Source organism: Cricetulus griseus, chromosome X (genome assembly GCF_003668045.3).
Source record: "Cricetulus griseus strain 17A/GY chromosome X, alternate assembly CriGri-PICRH-1.0, whole genome shotgun sequence".
Taxonomy (NCBI): domain Eukaryota; kingdom Metazoa; phylum Chordata; class Mammalia; order Rodentia; family Cricetidae; genus Cricetulus; species Cricetulus griseus.
The window spans coordinates 32,841,042-32,862,230 of NC_048604.1; the positions used below are offsets into that span (position 1 = coordinate 32,841,042).

Here is a 21,189-nt window from a genome sequence, read left to right on the forward strand (position 1 = left end):
AGAAAAGCCGCACCTGGTGCCATCAGGAGGATATTAATGATGCTGATGGCAAAGTGGCCCACACCATATGCTGGACACTCTGTGGACTCTGTCAAGTCGGTTCAGTATTGTGCCTGGACAGGCAATTGTGAGAACTCACAGGATAGTTCCTTCGGTGCTGAGCTGCCACCATCAAAGGAAATCTGGGATTTCCTTGGTAGCTAGAGATGAGAGCAATCACAGCCTTGTCACTTGGCTAAAGTGAAAAAGGTCTCTTTTTTGAGAGAGAGAGAGAGAGAGAGAGAGAGAGAGAGAGAGAGAGAGAGAGAGAGAGAGAGAACTTCATATACACATTTTGTGACATGTCAGTTTGGTGTTGAGAATCAGATTTGTGTACTCATCCCTGAGGAAGCCTTTTCTCCCATTCTCAGGATATCATAGTTGCCTGTTTACCTTTGTGTAGGGTTGAGATCTTGTGAGCTTTCCCTCTTCCATGTAGCTATGTCTATTGGTTTTCTCCTTCTTTGGGTCATGTTAAGGCAGCCATGTTGGTGGACAGCAAGCTTCCTTCTTCAGCTCTGACAATCCTTTTGTGCCCACTTCCACAATGGACCCTGCATCTTAAGTTGAGGAGCTGTGGTGGTGTATCAGTTGGGACTCTACGACTGTACATGTTAACTGTTGTGGTCTTCTGTCATGGTCCTCATCTGTTACAAAGAAAAGCTTCCTTTAAGAGGACTGGGAACTACACTCATCTGTGGGTAATGTCGAGGATTTAGAATTAGGGACTGTGCTGCTTTAGGAATGTGCTGGTTGTACGTTTTCCTAAGGAGTCACTAAATCACAAGCTCTGGGTAGTTGGCTACATTTACAATACCAGGCATGTTTTCTCTCCTGGACCAGCACTAAACAACAATGAAGAGCTGCTGGTCACCAGAAAAGTTCTGTTGTCATCGCACAAGCTTTCTAAATTATTGAACCAAGATGGTGGTGGTTGTAGTTCATAAGTGACCTGCATGGATAGGAATATTTTTTGTCTCTCCTTTGGAAGGGAGCATGAATTCTAGTCCTTAGGGAGAAGGAGTTCTTTCATCTCAGATGCAGCTCAGGGGCCTCAGAGCTCAATTTATGGAAGACATGGTGTCTCCACCAATAGGAACTTACCTTTGATCTCTGGGGCCAAACACGGGCATTAGCAGTATCTAATAATGTTTGGGAATCTCTTAGAAAACCTTAAACTTAAACAACAATTCAAAAGGGTGCTTCTCATGCCAATGGTGTTTCCTTTGAATCTTTTTTTGATATTATAATACAATTACTAAATTTCATTGTTTTGTTTATGTTTGCCTTTCTAACTGGGGTAAGATAGATGAAATCTCAAAGTTGTTGTGATTCCTTTTTCCCTAATTACTAGGTAGTATTTTTATTTTTTGAGTTTCTCAGCATGTCTTTATGATAAAAGTGTTTGGGAATATAGGACTAGAGGGAAGATACTATAACATAATAAAAGCTATATATGACAAAGCCATAAGTGGACATCCTAAGTTCAATTTTGAAACACCCATACTGAAGTGAGGAATGAGAGAAGGACAACCATTTTTGTCACTATTGTCAAACCTGGGCTCACAGCACCAACATGAGCAGTGAGACAATAGAAATAAATTGAAGACAAATAAAACAAATAAGGAAACATTCTATCGTTATATGCAGATGAACTGATATATACTTAGAATTTCAAAAAATTCTACCAGGAAAATTTTCAGCATTGTTTCATGTTGTGAAATCACCTTGCACAAAACAATAGCGTTTTTTTTACACCAACAACATACTGGGAGAGATAGATAACAAAAACCTGACCCTGATAATAGAGGCAAAACATTGTCAAAACCAGGGGATATGCATTAATTTTATTGCATGGAATTGAATTTCAACCTTAAGATTTAAATAACCTTCATATTATATTAGACTTAGTTATAATCATGTCCAATTTATTAAACGTTTCTTGTTAAGACAAAATTTAGTAAAGTGTTTTTCACAAACTATTGCTATAACATTTATTTCATAATACATAAAACACAGGATTGGTCACGCAACACTTTTTATACATGGAAGTTCATGAGGGTTTTTTTCTACCTCACCAAGTTTTTTTTATGTTCTTTTGTTGAAATTTCTTCATATAATTTCTTATGATTACTTTCCCCTGTACAATTCCTGAGATATCCTCCCTACTTCCCCTCCCATCAGTAGGCAAAATGTCTCCCCTTACAAAACAAACAGAAATCTAAGTGATAAATCTAAATTTAAAAGACCAAACAAAAAGAAATCAGAAGAGGACAAAACAAACAGAATAGAAAGCAAAAGACTACTCAAAATAAGCATATAGACTCAGAGACATATGTTAGCACAGGAATCCCATATACACACAAAACACGAAGCAATAAGCTATACACAAAGAACTGTAAAGTTAAAAAAAAAGTCCAAAGAATTATGAGATCACAAAAAAATAATCCATAGGAGCCAAGACATAATTCTGTGTTGGCCACCTATTGCCAAACATAGGGACTGACCTTAAGAGAGCTTGGAACCCCAGAGAGACTCTGTTGGAGAAAAGTCATTTTCATTTGCAAGTGGATATCAACTGGCGAGTTTCCAGATTGGGAATGGGAGCTTGTGTGCATGTCTCCTCGCCAGGGCTGGGACCCCATCAGGCACACATACCTGCACGCTAACCCACATGGTGCATCCCCCACCAGCCCGAGGAGTCCAAATGTGCTCCAAGGTCCAATGCTCCCAGGAGCATGCTCACACACTCAGGGAGGGCAGAGGCCTTGGCTCCAGAGAGACCACTCAAGCTACCAGGTCCTCTGGCGTGAGGGCAGGTCGGGATAATGCAAGACTCTTACCAGGTCAAAGATGGGTGTTCTTTGGTCGAATCTCAGACCATTGGAGAACTGAAACCGCCAGCAGTATCCACTCTGCCCCTTCTCACCACTCTGCCTTCTCTTTGTTGAGGGATCAGTAGGAAGTTAAGAAGGGCAAACCTATCCCTCTGACTGCTGGCCCCGCCCAGAAGGTAACTGAGGTCTCTATATCTGCCCCAGAGTCTCAAATGGCCACAGAGCTGTGTCCCTGGGAAAGACAGGTAGGTTCCTTTGCTAGTGGCTGAGAAACTATTTAGCTTCTTTAAGTGAGACAAACGGAGATCAAAGGAACTATATGACTGGAAATCAGCCATCCAAGATTCTCAAAATCATTTACGGGGAAAAATAAGGTTAAATAAGTTTTAATAAGGATTCAAGCTGTGTACCATCAGACCCAATGAGTGTTTTGCCTGCATGCATGTCTAGGTACCACATGCATTTCTAGTGCCCAGAGAGACCAGAAGAGCGCTAGAGAGGGCATTGCTGGAGTCCTTGGAACAGGAGTTGTAGATACAGACGGAAGTAAGCTGCAGTGTAGGTGATGGGAATCGTGCCTGGGTGCTCTAAAAGAACAGAGGCTGCTCTTAACTGCTGAGTCATTTCTCCAGTCTAGCAATAGTCTCAAGTCCTCAAGTTCTGTCAGGCAACCAGACCAATGGCAATAGCTTTTATTTTCTGGGGGATTCTCCTGGACCCCCAAATCACAAAACTCAAAGGGAGGTTTCACACACCTGGCACCAGATTTTTTTCTAAAGTCTGTGCTTCTAGGGGAGGACATTATTCTGAAAGATGGGAAATTTCCAATTAAACTATGTTATGTATTTTGCATTTGTATATTTTTCTTATTTTTTTGAGACAGGGTTTCTCTGTTTAGGCCAAGAATTCGTAGAGATCCTCGTGCCTCTGGCTCTCAAGTGCTGGAATTATAGGCATGTGCCACCACCACCCGGCTTCTTTATGTGTTTTTAAGAAAGCTTGTCAATAATAGATCTGCCTATGGCTGTTTCAAACATCCATAGTATTGTTTATCCCTTCATTTCCTGCTGGCTCTCCCAACCTATAGTTTACCTCGCATTACCCTCCACAGTGAAATCACCCCCATTTCCCCTTCCCATCTTCACAGCCTCTGTGTTCTCCCCAAAAGCCAAGAAATCCAAAACAGATATTCCTTTTCTAAATCCAAAACAGATATTCCTTTTCTTAATCCAAAACAGATATTCCTTTTCTCGTGTGTTCTGTCCTTGGTAATTTTTTGTTTGTTTGTTTTTGGTTTTGTTTTAAGAGTCAGGGTTTCTCTGTGGAGCCCTGGCTGTTCTGGAACTTGCTCTGTAGATCAGACTGGCTCAAACTCAGAGGTCTCCCTGTCTCTGCCCTACTGCTGAAGAAAAAGCCTGTGCTACTGCCACCTAGTGTTAACTCTTTGAATTAGCAGACAAAATATTGTTTTCTTTATTAATGAAATAACACTTTCATAGATGTGTTTCATTTTATTTGTCATGCTACCTTCCCCTACTTTACCCCATACCCTGATTTCCTCTGTCTTGTTTGTCCTCTACCTCCCCTCAAATAGGCCCACTCCCATCTGGTTGAAAGCAACCCAGTCTACTAACAAGTCCTTCCATGAATATACTTGATGCCATTTTCCATATGACCCCAAGTGTGGACAAACCCACCTGTCCATTGACTGATGAATGTTTCAGTTAATGCTTAGTCCACACCATGTTTCCACTTTGTTATTTCTGAAACAAGGACTCACCCTGTAGCCTGAGCTTGTGAATTTAAAAACCTCCTCCCTCTAGCCTGGCCTTGCAAACAACAATGGGCATGACCAAGGAGAGAATGTTGCAAACCACAGATCAATCTCCACAACCAAGGAAGGGCAATGCACAATAAGTCTGATGCAATTAGAATAAAAGCATCAACTGCAAAGAATTCTCATTGAAACATTGAAACCTGATTCCACCTTGGGTACACTGAGTACAAGAAAGTCAGTTTGTAATGGTATGTTTTCAATAGAAACAAAGGGTAAAATACTGATTTTGAGTAACTTCAAAATACAGAAGCAAAACAATCACACCACCACGACTACCAACACCACCACCAACAACAACAAAACCCCCCAATCATTCCTCAAAGCAATGGTAAAAACAAAAATAGAATGGGATCCACAGATTGAAAATAGAATCAGAGCTGGGCAGTGGTGGTGCATGTCTTTAATCCCAGGTCTCTGAAGGCAGAGCCAGGTGAATCTCTGTCAATTCCATGTCAGCCTGGCCATCATAGCTAGTTCTAGGAAAGCCATGGCTACACAAAAAGACCCTGTCTCAAAACACACACACACACCCAAATGTGGTGTCATAGTCATGGTATCTGTTGACAGCAATAGAAACCCTAATTAAGACACTGTGCAACTCTGATGGCCTGAGTTTGATTCAACAGAACCCTCTTTTGAAAGAGAGACAACTCCCCCAATTGTCATTTCCTCTGACCTCTACACATGTAGTGTAGCATGTCTGTGCTCTCACCCGTTTGTACATACACAGACACACTCACACACAGACTCACACACACATTTGCACACATAAGCTAGTGCTTGTGTACATTAATAATATATTTTAAATGAACATGCAATGCTGAGTGTTATGGTCCATGCCTATAATTGTACCATATTGATTTGGAGGTTGAGGAATAAGGCAGGAATGACTTTTAGGCCAACATACGTAATATAATAAAACCTTATCTTAAATACACACATGTGCAAAGTCAGACAAACACACACATACTGGGTTGGAAGGACAATTTTGACACTTTGAACAAACTGAGTGTATAATCATATATAATCAGTCTGTGTGCTGTTATAATATGGATCTATTTCGGAGGAGGTTTGTTTGGTTTGTTTGTTTTTTGGTTGTGACTTTAATTTTTTGAGACAGGATCTTTTTTATGCAACCCTGGTTGTCTTGGAACTCACTATGTAGACTAGGCTGCATAGCAGGAATAATAGCAACCCAGAGTCAGATATTAGGCAGGAAAGCTGAAAGATCAGATAATCAAAGCAGCCAAGCCACTAGAGAGTTCTTACCTCTACCAAGGCTCAGATCAAAGAGGTTAATCCTGTCCTCAGAGTGACTGCCGACTGCAAAGTTCTCTGCCAATCCTCAGACTGCCCTGAGCTCCTGGCTTATATTCCTCTCTAGTGGGGGATTAAAAGCATGTAAACCCAAGTGCTGGGATCAAAGGGGTGAGCCCTATTTCTCTTTTAGATTGATTGACTCTCTTGTAGCCCAAGGTGGCCTTGAACTCACAGAGATCCATCTGCCAATGTCTACCAAGTGCTGGGATTAAAGTGGTGGCCACTAATGCCTGTCTTCTGTGCCTAAATAGTGGCTTATATGTGTGGGTGGGTAACTAGTGGCTTAGGTTTTTTGTTTTTTTTTTTAAGAAGATGTTTTTTTAATTATATATTCAACGTTCCTCCTGCATGTACACATACAGGCCATAAGAGGGCACTAGATCTCAATCCGGGTGATTGTAATCCACAATGTGGTTGCTAGGAATTGAACTCCACACCTCTAGAAGAGCAGCCTGATGTCTTAACTGCTGAGCATACTCTTCAGTTCCATGGCTTAGCTCTTACCTAGGAGTGTGGCTAACGTGTGGCTTAGCGCTGCACTCTGATCTTGAAGCAAGCTTTATTTGTTAGATTACAAACAAAATTAAACCACAAGGACGTCCTCAAATTCAGAGAGTTCTGCCTGCTTCTGCCTCACAAGTGCTGGGATTAAAGGCATTTGTGTCAAAAGATTTGGCCAAATGAAGCTTTTTGGAATGAGCATATGAACCCTCCATTCTAATACCTTCTCAGTTAAGGGACTCACTCCAGGATAATAAACAGAAACAATTCCTAGATAATTTTTTTAAAATGTTAGGCATGGACCCCAGGGCCTCATAGGTACAAGACTTACATCCTCCCAGTGAGCTCTACCTTAGAGTATTGAGTATAGATAATCTAGTAATGGTGCTGTAGAAAAATTCATAATGTTGTTTTCCACATAGGATTAATGAGTTATTTGTGCATAGAAAGACATTTCTTTCTTTTTTTCTTTTTTTGGGGGGAGGCAGGGGTTTCGAGACAGGGTCTCTCTGTGTAGCTTTGGGGGATGTCCTGGAACTACCTCTTGTAGACCAGGCTGGCCTCGCACTCACAGAGATCCAGCTGCCTCTGTGTCCTGAGTGCTGGCATTGAAGGTGTGTGTCACTACCGACCAACTAGAAAGTCATTCCTGCATCCATTGATATAGTACCAACCAGCTATACACAGAAGATGAATGGACAGATAAAGAAATCAGAGAAACATCACCCTTCACAATAGCCACACACAACATAAAAAATCTTGGAGTAATTCTAAACAAACAATTGAAAGACCTGTATGACAAGAACTTTAAGAAAACAAGAATTTATAATCCCAGCCCTTGAGAGGCAGAGGCAGAACGTGCCCCCATAGGGGCACATTTCCAACAGAAGTGTGGCCCAGAGATTAAGGGTGTGCCCCACCCTAGGGAGCAGAAGAGGGATGGGATGGGAGCCGGTGAGGGGCATGGGAGGATGAGAGGGAGAGGAAACTGGGATTGATATTTAAAACAAGATTGTTTCTAATTTAAATTTAAAAATTGAAAAAGAAAAGAAGGGGTGTGCCCTCCAAACTCAACCTCTGGATTAAAGGCCTGTGTGTCATCCAGCCTCCTCCAACAAGACCACACTCCCTCTAACAAGGCCATGCCTCATGAGAGTGCCACTCCCTATGAGTTTATGGGGGCCAAATGCATTCAAACTACCACAAGAGGGATCAGGTTTTCTACTTCATCACTCTCTGTTTTATGACTATCACAGAAAACCACTTATTAAACCTAGAGCTTGCCACTGTAATGCAACGGCCTCCACTCCACACACCTGACTTTTTAGATGCCTGCTGGGATTGAACTCAGGTAGTCAAGCTTGTCAACAAGTGCTCTTATTCACTGAGCCACCTCCACAGTGCCTCAGGATTTCAATTTAAATATTTGACATTTCATATTCATCAAAAAAATGTTTACAAACGTTTTGTTTGTTTTTCGAGAGAGGGATTCTCTTGTATCCCTGACTGGCCCAGAACTGGCTCTGTAGACCAGGCTGGCCTAGATCTCAAGAGATCCACTTGCCTCTGCCTCCCTTCCACGTGTTGGTACTAAAGGCTTACATTACCCTTGATTAGAAATCTATGTATCATCTACCTATCTCTGTGTGTTTTTGTTTCTTATCTTAAAGGATATTGAATGAGTGCTGTACTTCTGAACTACATCTCTAGCTCTTTTTAGTTAAAATATTGTTTTACGACAGGCTCTGGTTCAATTGCTCCAGCCACTTTTGAACTTTCCACTCTCCTGCCTTTTTCTCCGGTAGCTGGAGTTAGAAATCTGCACCAGCAAACCAAGCTAGTGAGGAATTGTTCAGTTCAAGTATCTTATCCATGTTGAAGTTATTCTGTTCACTTTTCATAGTTATTGATAACATTTGTATATCATTACCTAATCCTATTCTGGATGACTGTGCTGAGAACTGAATCTACTGCTTAAGTTATACTCTACTCTGTACATCTTTTCTTCAGCCCCTACATCTATACATTGCCTTAATATTTCACTGTGTCATTTACAGACCTTTGATTTGGGCAGGATGAATACTCTTTATGATCCAAAAGTCTGATTACCTGATTCAAAGAATAATCTGGATATCACATCGTGTTTCAGAAAATTACTGGGAGGAATTGTGTATGTTTATTGTAATCAGACTTTTCTTTCCCGCCAACCAGGTCCAAACACAGAAACTTGCTGTTAGTTATAAATGCTTGGCTGATAGCTTAGGCTGGTTTATAGCTACCTATTCTATTGTTCTTGTTTTTGTGTTTTTTTCTGAGACAGGCTTTTTCTGTAACTTTGGACTCTGTCCCAGAACCAGCACGGTAGACCATGTTGAGTTTGAACTCACAGAGAAGATCTGCCTGCCTCTTCCACCTGATTGCTGGGATTAAAGGCATGCATCACCATTGTCATGCTTTAGCCAGCTCTTATAACTCAAATTAACCCATTTCTACTAATCTATGTGCTGCTACATGGCTGGTGACTTGTTCCCTCATTTTATACACGTCCTTCTCCTTCTCTGTCTGGCCTGCAAATATCAGCCTCTGCCATTCTGTCTCCCAGGGTTTCTCTGCCGCCAAAATCCTAACTAATAAATGGGCAATCGCCGTTTATTAACAATGAGAGCGATACATGTTTACAGTTAGCAAAGATTGGTCCACAGCAGTTTATGGCTGGCTAGGAGTTGTAATTGAGTACAGTGTCCTCGCTGGATTCTCCTTTGTCAATGCAAAAACAGCTTTTGCTGGAGAGATAGTTCGTTTGACAAAGTGCTCACCAAATATCCAGGAAGTCATGGGTCCAATTCCCTGCACTGCAAAAATCAATCATGGTGATGCTCGACTAGATGCCCAGCACTGGGGTTGGGTAGAGATAGGAAGATCAGAAATTCCTGAACATCCTCGACTACATAGGGAGTTTGAGGCTAGCTTGGACTACTGATGAACTAGCCTTCCTCCATCTTAGGCTTAAAATCCATCTTATCATAAAGACAAACTATGTTCATTCCTATTTATGATTAAACCTTTGTTTCTCAAGGATTGGGCTATGTCTCACCTGTAACCTTAACTACACATGGTTCTGTACTTCTTGTTCCAGGAAAGGACAACCATGACGTTGTTTTAAAGGGTGTTATGACTACCTATTGTTATGACTACCTTATTATGCCCATATCACAACTATGCCTTTCTTTCAGGTGATTGCTATGATTAACTTGTTATGCGGGATCTGCTCTTGTAACTCCACCTACTTCTCGACCAAATCCCCCTTTACAAAGCACCTACCCCTAAGCTACAAAACGTTGTCTTTCTCATGTAGAACGTTGACATCTTGAACTCAGACTTAAGAGAAGGCAGCATGTGTACAAGAATAAAAAAGGTAGTTTTATTAATTGCTTCCTTTAATTAATTCAGTAATGATGACTTGGGTTGGTGGTCTTTTTCCTCCCATCTGTGGGATTAACACTACATAGCTCTCACATTTCCTGCCTCTTATCTCTTTTTCATTTTCTTTATTTAAAAGAAATGTATCTTTCTTTTTGAAATTTACTTTTATTTATTCATTATGCCTATAATGTTATGACTGCAAGTATGCCTACACACCAGAAGAGGGCACCAGATTTCACTATAGATGGTTGTGAGCCACCCTGTCCTTGCTGGGAATTCAACTCAGGACCTCTAGAACAGTAGCTGATATTCTTAATCAGTGTGTCATCTCTCCAGGGTTTTTCGTTTTGCAAGACAGGGTATCACCAGGTAGACTTGACTGTCCTGTAACCCACTCTGTAGTCTATACTGGCCTCAGTCTCAGAGATCTGTCTGCCTCTACTTCCCAAGTGCTGGGATTATAGGTATGTGCCACCACAGCCTGGCAAATAAAATTTAAGTTAGTAAACACAAGGAATGATAAAACACAATGATAAACTTGTAATATACTGAATTACATTTTTCTAAACATTTTGGATGAAATAGACATTTAGGATTATGAATATGTACTTGTTAGCACACTAGAAAGTATTGACTAAAGATAGGACATAGAAAAAGAATTCGCTGTTTGTAACAACTATTGTCAATGAATTTCTAAAGGCAAGTCCCACCAATCCCAGGAGTTTCTCTCTCCCCACCCCACCCCTCTCACTCAACAATTCTAATGCTGGGAACATCAAGGAAGGGGACTGAAGCAAGCTGGGTAATCTCTACTATAGGCTCAGTGGTCATTTAATGTCTTTCTTGGCCTTTGGGATGGTAGAAGGTCGTAATCTTGATAGTCACAGGGATGTTGGTTCAGATGGAGAGACGGGCAATAGGTGGCTCTTAATCAGGTAAAGGTAGTCCCAGATAATTTGTCTCTGGATTTGCAACATTCCTATACTCCATAAGCACCAGAATTTCCAACAAACTATTCACCTTCATAGAATCTTTTCCATAGGTTCACACACACACACACACACACACACACACACACACACACTGACCAAAGCTTGGCACTTCAGTGCACACCAAACCGGCATTTGTAGTCAGTCATAACACAGGAATTACATAGTGCAACTGCATGGAGGACAAGCATCTTGCTTTGTGTTTCTGGCATACACCTACCCAATTTGTATTCTACATTCATAAGTGGACCAATTAGTTTCCAGAAAGGCTGGAATGTGGCCCTTACCCATACAAATATGACATCTGTCACTGTGTGACCACCCCTGACCTATATTAACATCTTTGTTGCATGGTGAGAGATCCTTATTCTACCTCTGCCCTGGAAAGGGCTGTTGGTCTCTTCCCTGGGTGTCCTGCATGGGATTTTGAGTTGTTTGTGGGGAATTTTGTTTTGTTTGCAGAAGCAGACCTCAGCTCATTTACTTTGGTGGTGTTTGGTCTAAATCATCTGTCCATCCATTCGTGCTCTGTTTGTTAGGAAGTAACTGTCAAGATGTTTTAAGTTCTTAACTAATGTCCTTTTGATGAGTCTATGGGAGGCAGACCTGATGACCTACATCCATGCCTCAGAATGCTGAGGCAGTAGAAACCTATCTATGCTTATAGTGAGATACAGTCTCAAACTAAAAGGAAACACACAAAAACATCACAAGGGCCACTTGGGCTAATGGGAGTAGCAAGAGTATTTGCATAGCATACATGAGGCCCGGGGTGTCACCCCAGCACTGCCATTCAAAAGTAAACAAATGATACCAGTATTTGCCTACCAGGTCTGGATGCATGACTCTATTCCTTGACCAGAAGGGAGTAATGTTAAAATTTCAGCCTGGTCAGTTGGATAGGCCAGAACTACAGAAGTGAAAGTACTTAACGTTTGTCCTTTCATTTGCCTCATGATTTTATTGAATTAAAAATAGTCAGCCAAGGGCTGGAGAGATGGCTCAGAGGTTAAGAGCACCGACTGCTATTCCAGAGGTCCTGAGTTCAATTCCCAGCAAACACATGGTGGCTCACAACCATCCATTATGAGATCCGGTGCCCTCTTCTGGTGTGCAGATATACATGGAAGCAGAAAGTTGTATACATAATAAATAAATAAAATCTTAAAAAAAATAGTCAGCCAAGAAGGTGCAGAAGTGCCTTTATAAAATAGCCAAGAGGCTGGAGAGATAGCTCAGTGGTTAAGTGCACTGAGTGCTCTTCTAGAGGACCTGGGTTCAATTCCTAGCGCCCACATGGCAGCTCACAACTGTCTGTAACTCCAAGATCTGACACCCTCAGGCATACATACATGCATTCAAAGCACCAATGCAAATAAAAGAAAGAAAGCCAGTCAATGTAGGAAGAATGCTTAGCATGTGAAAGATTCTGGGTTCTAATCCAAGCCTCCCAATCCCAGAAAAAGACACTTTTGTTTGGTTGTTTGTTGTTTCCTTCTAAGACAGGGTCTTTGTAATTCATGCTCTTTATGGAGTCTGAGATGATATCAAAATCTGATTTTACTGCCTCCAACTTTAAACTGCCAAAATTAAGGGCACATACTCTGCTTTAAGGCAATCACTCTGTTATTTAGGGGTACGGTGAGGTCCATAGTTCAGGAAGTGACAATTCTTTTTAAAATTTTATTTTAATTTCATGTGCATTTGTGTATTGCCCACATGCATGTCTGTGTAGGAGTGTTGGTTTCCTTAGAGCTGAATTGAAGACAGCTGTGAGCTTCAATGAGGGTGCTGGGAATTGAATCTGGGCCCTCTGTAAGAGCAGGCAGTACTCTTACCCACTGAGCCATTTCTTCAGCCCCAAGATGGCGATTCATTTTGCTTTAATTTTTTATTTATATTTTTATGTGTAAGTGCTCTGCATAAATTCTTGCATGCCAGAAGAGGACATCAGATTCTACTGTATGGATTCCTGAGATTATAGTATGTAGTGAAGAAACCATCCCCCTGCTTTAGCAGCCAGGACAGACTAACATGTGCTTGCCTGCAGTTGCCTTTCCTGTCCTAGTCACTAGAGGTCAGATACACTCTTCCCGGCAAGAAACCAATCAGAAGGTAGCTGGCAGGGCTGTGCTTTTAGGCTCTGGGTGTGCTCTACAGTACAAGTGCACAACAGTGGCCTGCAGAGCATAGCAACCACCCTGGTAGGGCCTATAGGCCATAACAACCAGTTGACCAATCAATACAGAACAGGTCGTCCAAGCCCGGAAGTGCACCAATCCTGAGACTGTTGCATTCCCCTGGACACTCCCCTTTTGCTACCCAATATATTCCCTGCCTTGTGGTTCCCTTGGGTCTATCTTCAGCCATCCACCAAGGTGAATGGATGAAAGGCCTGAGCTAATGGGGTTAGCTCTTTAAACAACAACAATAAAATAAATAGTTCTCTTATGATTTACAAGTTCAGAAATAGCACACAATAGTTCCTAGGTTCTAAGAGAGAAGTTGGCCACTCTGAAAAACGTTAACGATTGTCTAATTTGAATGATTTCAGTGTGTGAGTCCAGACTTGCCGATAACTAGTCCTGGGGAGATTGGTGTTAGGGAAATGCCAGTGATAGGGGTGGGATGGAGGGTGAGTTGGAAACAGTTTTGCACATAAAATATATAGTCATATGAGTATTGTTTAAAATGATTCCGTTTGTAAAACTGAATTACATAGAGGAATGTCTTTGAAACAAAATGGTGGAGGATAAGCATACACTGTGATTTCCAAAGATGTAGAAGATGTGAAGAATTTAATCATTTGGTTGCTGACTGACAATGCCAGCAGATGATTACCAAAACAATAAACAATCAAGATGTCCTCTTCTAAACTTAAAAGAAAACAACACCAGAAAGAGAACAACAACAACAACAACAAAGTAACGACATCATCTGTGACATCTTGAGGTGGATATGCAGTAATCTGAAATTGTTCCAAGAGAGTGGCTGGTGTCTGTGCTTTGTCAGCCTCACAGGTTGGTGTTCAGGGATGCAGGTCTGGGCACTAAGGTTGGGATTGCTCCATTTCTGAAGTTCTGATGATTGCCCTGAAGAGTGATGACGGGCATTCCAGCCTCTCCTGGCTACCCTTGAGCTCTGAGACCTCAAACCTGGAGGAGAAATGTTATATTGATGAGCAGGAGAATGCCCAAGGCTTCTTTGTCCACATGATGTAAAAGTGATGTCCCTTTGAGGAGAGTGGGAAGGTCCCACTCCTGCTAGATCAGAGGGCAAACCCAGAGGCCATTTGGATGAAGATGTTAGTGTAGACACCTTACTTAATGGGACAGGAAGTTCTGCAGCCCTCTTGGCCAGAGGAGGATTTGAATACCTTAAGGAGCAGAGGAAGTTCCCATACTGAATAATAGGCTTCCAACTCTTTTTCAGTATTTAGAATATCCACATTTTGAGGGGCTGTGTGGAAGACTGGACAGCTATCATTGCATATCTCCCAACTGGTTGGATGATTATCCTTAGTCTAAGAAGCTTTGGTCACACGAGATGATCCTAAAGCCCCTGTGTTCACAGGGCTAATATTGTAGATTATTCGTAGCAGATAGAGAGTTGGAAGCAATCCTAGATTGTTGGTACTACAGCAGGCATACAGTCAATAGAACAAGATCTATGCACCCCTTACAAGAGCTGGTAGGCCTGAGATCCCTTGGGCAAAAGAGGACATTTTCAGGTCAACTTGGGCATTGGGAGAAAGTTACATTTCCCCCTAGACAGGGGGGAAGATTATGTCCTTATGAGTAGAAAGTGGAGTGTCACAGGCAGAGCAAGAGACTCTGAATCCCCTCTATGAAAGAAAGACATGTGGTGGGTGGGGGAGGAGAGGGAAGCAGGAGGAGGGGAGGGAGTGGAAAGTGGGAATGGAGTGTAAAATGAGACACGATTGCACTAAAAAAATAAATTTATAAAAGGAAAGACCTTGTCAGACACCTTTGCCAGATGTAGGAATTTGAGGGCCCTGGGACAAGAGGATTAGTTCTGATGTCCCTTTCAGATGAGGTGCTGGAGGTAAGACCTATTTCAGAAGTGGAAGGTGAGCCTTCCTTCCTCACAAAGGGAATGATTGACTCCTTGGTCAGAAATGGAAAGTTTTATGGGTCCTTTGACTGGAAGTGGAAATGCTTGAGGCCTTGGGCATGTAGAGATGCCCTCTGGTCCCCTCAGTAATGCAGGTTCCATATTAGGCCTTCTTGGTTATTGAGAGCAAATTGATGTGTAATGGACAGAAATGGATGGTGTTTAGTGGTGGAAGGTGAAGCAGACTTAGAGTAGCAAAGACAAAATGACTTAGGCAGGAGGGAGTGGCCCAGCCTACCTTGTGCAGTAGAGGAAAGACTTCATCACAGATGGAAGATTCCCATCTTCAGGCACACAGTGGCAGGCCTGGCAGCAATCTGAGCATTGCTCATCAGTTATGATCGGGACTCTCAGGCTCTCAGTCCTCTTGACGCTTGTCATCAGCTACATTGGTGTGTGCATGAAGGATGGGACCTCTTCATTTTCGTGACAAGAATGAAGGAGAGAGGCCCTAATGTTCAGGTTGTCAACTCAAAGCAGAGCAAGTTGAAGTCCATTGATCACCCATGGGTTTTGCATGTGGCCATGGTTAGAGGGTAAAGATCTAGGGCCCTCCATTAGAGGGATGAGTTTGAGGCCTACATGTATATGGGGGAGACCCTGAGGACCCTTTGATTCGGAACACCCTGGGAAAAAAGGAAATTCTGCAATCCATATGGTAAAAGCACCATAACAGTTAAACACCCAGCAGTCTATGGAAATGTTTATGGGCTCTCCCAGAATTAGCTTCGTGTCCAGGGAACACACTGAGAATAAACCCAGACACAAACACAAGTTCTAGTTGGTCAGAGAGACCCTGTTAATTGCAGAGCCTTGTCTAAGTATTCTAACATCCCAGATGATACAGGACAGTGCTGAGCAGGGCAAGGGGCTTTTTTGACACTGAGTGTTTATTTCCCGGTATAAGGCAAGGTGAGCAAGGCAGGAATATGGTGCTTGCATGGGTGCCTCGCACCACAGAAGAGAGGATGCCTGTTGAGGGAGGAGAGGCAGTGAAACCTGGTCTGGATGGTACGCACAGGGACAGCATGGCCTGTTTTGGACATACTTCAATGCAAACACTACTGGGGCTGCTTCTCCTCGGATTCACGCTGAGCCATCACACTGGCTCGAACTCCATGCCTGCTTAGGAACACACCACCGGGTTGCTCATGGCAATGAGGGTGGTGCTTCCCAGGCCCTTCCTAGGGTTCTTGGGCAGAAACTTATTCTGACAAGTCCCAGTTTCTGAATCGTGCCTGCAGCATGGCTCAAGAAGAAAGCCATGTCTAAACGATACCCCAAAAGATCCAGAGACAAGGCCGGGTACCAAGGAGGAGAGAAGATGGCACTAAGGAGGGAATGAAATGGAGGGCAGACATTTGGCCACAATGGCACCCTGGCCTGGAGAGCCTGAGCACAGGCCAGAGATGCCGGGCAGTGTGTGCGGTTTCCAGTAGTGAGCTGTGGGTGTTGCTGGGGAGGCTTAGGCAAAAGCGTGGGGTCTCTGGGTTGCCTTGTGCACACTCTGTGGGCGTGCCATCTGGACAGACCCCCGCATCAAGCCAGATGCAGCCCTAGAGGCAGAATCCATGGCAGCAAGGTCCCCTCATCCTGCCAGACATGGAGGTCTCAGAACCCTTGCGGCTGATCTTCCTGTAACCCAACAAGATGAAAAAGCCCCTGTCGCCTAGTGCTGGTCACCTGGTCTCTGGTTTCACCCAGCCCTCTCCTGAATCAAGGAGGCTGCAGGAGACCCTGTGGGTCCTGTGGGGCCAGCAGGGAGAGCCTCTTGCTAGGCAGCCAGCCGCCATGTCCAGGGAAGCACAGGGACTTGCTGGCGGGATCTGCAAATGAATTCTGCTTGATGGCAGTAGACCACAGCAAATGCCAACTGTCAAGGGAAACGGATGCACTCCCTATGCCCTTTGGAAGCAAAAAACCCCTAGAAACCAACAAAATCCAAGTGGCTCGCACCAAGCTGCAAGATGGCTGCCAAGCAACCATTTAGTCCAACACTAGCCACAGATGTGTCCCCATCTAGCCTGCTGCAAAGGAAGGATCCCAGTGGATGTGGAGACTGCCCGGGGCAGGAGGGTGTGGGGTGGGCGGGATTGTGGTCGGGGACCTCATGGGCTCCTCCACTGGACTGCCCCGGAGACACTGCTGTGGGCACCTGCCAACCCCATGAAGGCCCCACGTAAGGGTACAGTGGTATGTGTGGGGGGGCGCTGGAGAGCATGGGACCATAAGGGAAGCCTGGAGATAGGGCATGCTGATCTGGGCCACAGGGGAGGGGCCTCAGAACCAAACTCATGGCATTGGGGACAGGGATTGGGTGTTGGTTGCTGTGTGTTGCCCCCTAGCTGTCCAGCCAGGGTATTTTGAAGGCCGCCCCTACCCCTACCCACCCTTTCTGACCACACCGCAGCCCTCTGAGTTCCAGCAGCTACCTACTCGACCCTGGCCACCCAGGTGAACACCACTCCTGCTGCCTGGCCGACCTTGGGTCTACTGGCAACTAGCACCTTCTGCCAAACAAAGCTTCCAGGTCACAGCAACCAGCCAACCCCGGGGCTGGCAGGGCATCAGGGTGGTAGTGTCCCAGAGGTCAGGGCACAAGGGCAAGGTTGGCAGATGAAACAGGGTTGACGACCACCCACCTCAATGGGGCCCGAGGCCCAGCTCTGTCTTCCTATGTGGCAGAAGGCTGCTTCCGGATGGGCACATGGCAAAGGGCAAGCTGCTGTGTGTACTTTTGTGGGATCCAGTCTCATGGGACAATGGTCCTCTGGGTCTGCTGTTGCCAAGAGAAAGGAGAACTGCCACAGGAACCCTTGGTCTTCCTGCCCACGGAGTGGTGCCATCTGTGTTCATGTGGAATGTGTCCTTCATGTTCCCCACCAGGGGGCCCCAGATGGCCCAGAACATCCAGATCTCGTCCCAGAAGACATGCTGCCCAGGAACCTGACATGAGGAAAAGGCAACATCGAAAGAAGGAACATTCCCTCTCAACTGCCCGGTTGCTTACCAGGTCCTGGGAGTGGACCTCCACCCTAGCCGTCTCCTAGCAACCCTTCTGAGCTACCTCTGGCTCTGTCACATTCCATCTCCTCTCCACAGCCCTTCACCCCCACCCATCACCAGGCACTCCTGGGAAACTCTTCTTGACTTTCTCCGAAGTCCACAAGTGTCCCTCAGACATGGAATTTTCTGGATCCTCTGTGGACAGACACCTACCCTTGGCTGGGCCTAAGCACTTCCAGTTCTAACAGCTCTCTGAAGAGGTTCCAGTGTGCCCAGGGCAGGGAACATAGACCCCTTGAGAGAATAAGCAATTCTCACTTGTCACACCACTATGACTGCAGCACATACCCACTCCTGCCTTCCTCAGGGAACAAATTCCTACCAAATCCTTCTACCAAACTCCAGATGTCCCAACAGGGAAACCTCCAGGTGCCCTCATCCTTTCCCATCAGGGGCCCAGACCCAGGGAACAGAAACAATAGTCCATAGACAGAATGGGTCGACCCACCTGCCTGCATGCAAAAATAGCATCCTTGAAAAATAAACAAACAAACAAACAAATAAATAAATAAATAAATAAATGAAACAAAATGCAAACCCGCACACACAGATTCCAGCCCACCCTGACCCGTCACATTCTCTCTATGTCTGTATCTATCTGTCCAGCTCTAACACTACCTCTTTCTCTCTTGTGCCTTGTTCTATCCTGGACTCCTAAGGACAGTCCCATTAATGGCATCCAGGGCATGTAGGACTGTCTGGGTACAGATGATATACCATATGCAGCTGGGAAATGCTTTTCACTACCCAACAGAGAGCCGTCCTCCTATGAACACCAAGAGACTAAAGGGCCACACCTTCACACTGGTGACATCTTTCCTAGATATAGCTCCTAGAACCCAATCCCCCTGCCTCCTAGAGACAAACCTGCCTAGTCTCTGGCATCTCTCCTTCTCTTCATAGCTTCCTGGGGGCATCTGCTCTGAGGCTCCAGGGGAGTTCCATGGGGGTATCAGGAATATGTGTGAGGAGCTCTAAATTCATAGATATGCCAGGCAGGACACTCCAATGGATGCTCCTGCCACCTTACCTAGTGTTCCCATACAATACACTCATCCTCCAGACTAGGAATTCACACACCTAACACACACACACACACACACACACACACACACACACACACACACACACACACACGCTGGGGGCCATGGCAAAAGTAACCTTGGACCTGTAAGAGACTTGGGCAGAAGCTGCCAGTGTAACCCATTATAATTAAAAGAATAGCTACCTTCCATCCTTCCTCCCTGGTACATAACATCTGGGCTCATGAGGTAGCTTATAGAAGTAAAGATATATTTCATGGTCAGGTTACCTAGCAACCCTTCCCCCTTTTCTAACCCACTATCTAACACCTGTTTCCTGAGACCTTGGTAACCTCCTGCACTCTCAAGGACTCAAGCACAGGGACATTCCTCGGCCTGGTTACCAGGCACGTAGCCTCAAATGACCTCTCCCTTTCTGCCAAGCTCCCCTCTTGGCACTCCTATATAAGGTCCCTGTGAAAAATTTGCAGCTTGATCAGAAACCTGTCTTGCTGTCCTTCTTTGTTCCCCCTGACCCTTCTGTTCTAGGTTCTTTGGTGACTGCAGCACATCAGGGTGTGAGCTCGAGTTATTCCCCACAGGTTGGTTCAAATCTTGGACACTCATAATTCAAGAATTGGCTATAACTGCTATGTTACAAGAGATTTCAATTAGCGATTTTTCATTTCAACAGACTGATCATAACCTAGGCAAAAAAGAGTGATAAAAAAATTGTGCATGTTCTGTGTGTACGGTGTGGCCACACCTGAATGCATGGTATGTGATTTTAAATGCGTGAATGCTGACAAAAGATATTGTTTAAATTGCCTTGGATATGATATATATATATATATTATATATATATATATATATTGCTTTAGATATAGTTTAAAGGCTACCTAAATTGCCTTAAATACAGTTAATAAGAGCATCCAATCAGCTCTGTTGACTTAGGGGCAAAGGGGAATCTGTGTGAATAATTCTATGAAATTTGGCAGAGGAGAGGATACAAAAATCCTCCGAAATTTTTAATGTCAGCTAGTGAAGAGTTTAACAGGATGGATTAGGAAAGGCTGCTCAAAAACCTTTAAGTAAATTTTCAAATATTGTTTGGGACATATGCTAAATTCTAAAGAATTTAAGGCTTAAAGATAAAAATTATGTTACTTATGTCAAATAACAAGTTGATTGGTTATTTCTAAATAATGATTCATTGGGCAATTGTTTTTGCTAAATTTTCAAGGAACATTGATAATCAATTACAGCTCATAGGCTGTTACAGTTTATACTAACACATTTTTCCCCAAAATAGTAAGAAACAATCTCATAAAATACTATGTCAATATTTACTGATGGTTCTTCTAATATAAGAACAATTTATATTATAAATGGTAAAACATATACAGAACAGACTGCTTAACCACAGCTCAGGTCATCAAGTTACAAGCTGTTGCAATTGTCTTTCAGCATCTAATAAGATAATTCATTTATTTTGTATATTAATAATCATGTTTGTAACACTCTTTAAGTGATAGAGACAATTCTATACATAAAGCTATAATGATCAGGTTAAAAATGTTATCTAAACAAATTCAAAATGCTATTCACCTACAAAAATTGCCATGTTTCATGGGTCACATAAGGGAACGAGTCAAGAGATTGATTAATAAAATTGGTCGATTTTTCTTAGATAGAGAGAACTCCAGAATCCCATAACTTTCATCCTTAAAATAACAAAGGCTCTAAGAAAACAATTTTATTTAGCTAAAGAGACTGCTCATCAAAATGGCCAAACAATAAGGTGTACCCACAATGTTTATCTGTAACTAATTTAGGAATGAACCCTAGAGGTCCACTTCCTAATCATCCATGACAAATGCATGTTACTCATATTACAAAATTTGACAAATTAAAAAATATACACATGACAATTGATAGATATTTAAATTTCTAAACATATGACAACTAACTATCCAATGATGTTTTCCTTACATGGGAGTTCCAAAGGTAATAAAAACAAC

General features: G+C 43.3%; 1 protein-coding gene across 6 annotated transcripts in view; it reads left to right on the forward strand.

Annotated features, from left to right (window-relative positions):
* The window catches only part of LOC103159765, a 183,832-nt gene extending 164,557 nt beyond the window's left edge, over positions 1 to 19,275 (forward strand). For 3 of the 6 annotated variants that reach the window (XM_027431976.2, XM_027431975.2, XM_027431974.1), the window contains one exon: positions 17,967 to 19,275. In XM_027431976.2, the coding sequence (XP_027287777.1) occupies positions 17,967 to 18,130 (164 nt within the window). In that variant the 3' untranslated portion in view covers positions 18,131 to 19,275. The remainder of the gene's footprint in view (positions 1 to 17,966) is intronic. The other 3 variants (XR_004771356.1, XR_004771355.1, XR_004771354.1) reach the window with 3 other exon arrangements.
* The last annotated feature ends 1,914 nt before the right edge of the window (positions 19,276 to 21,189 follow it).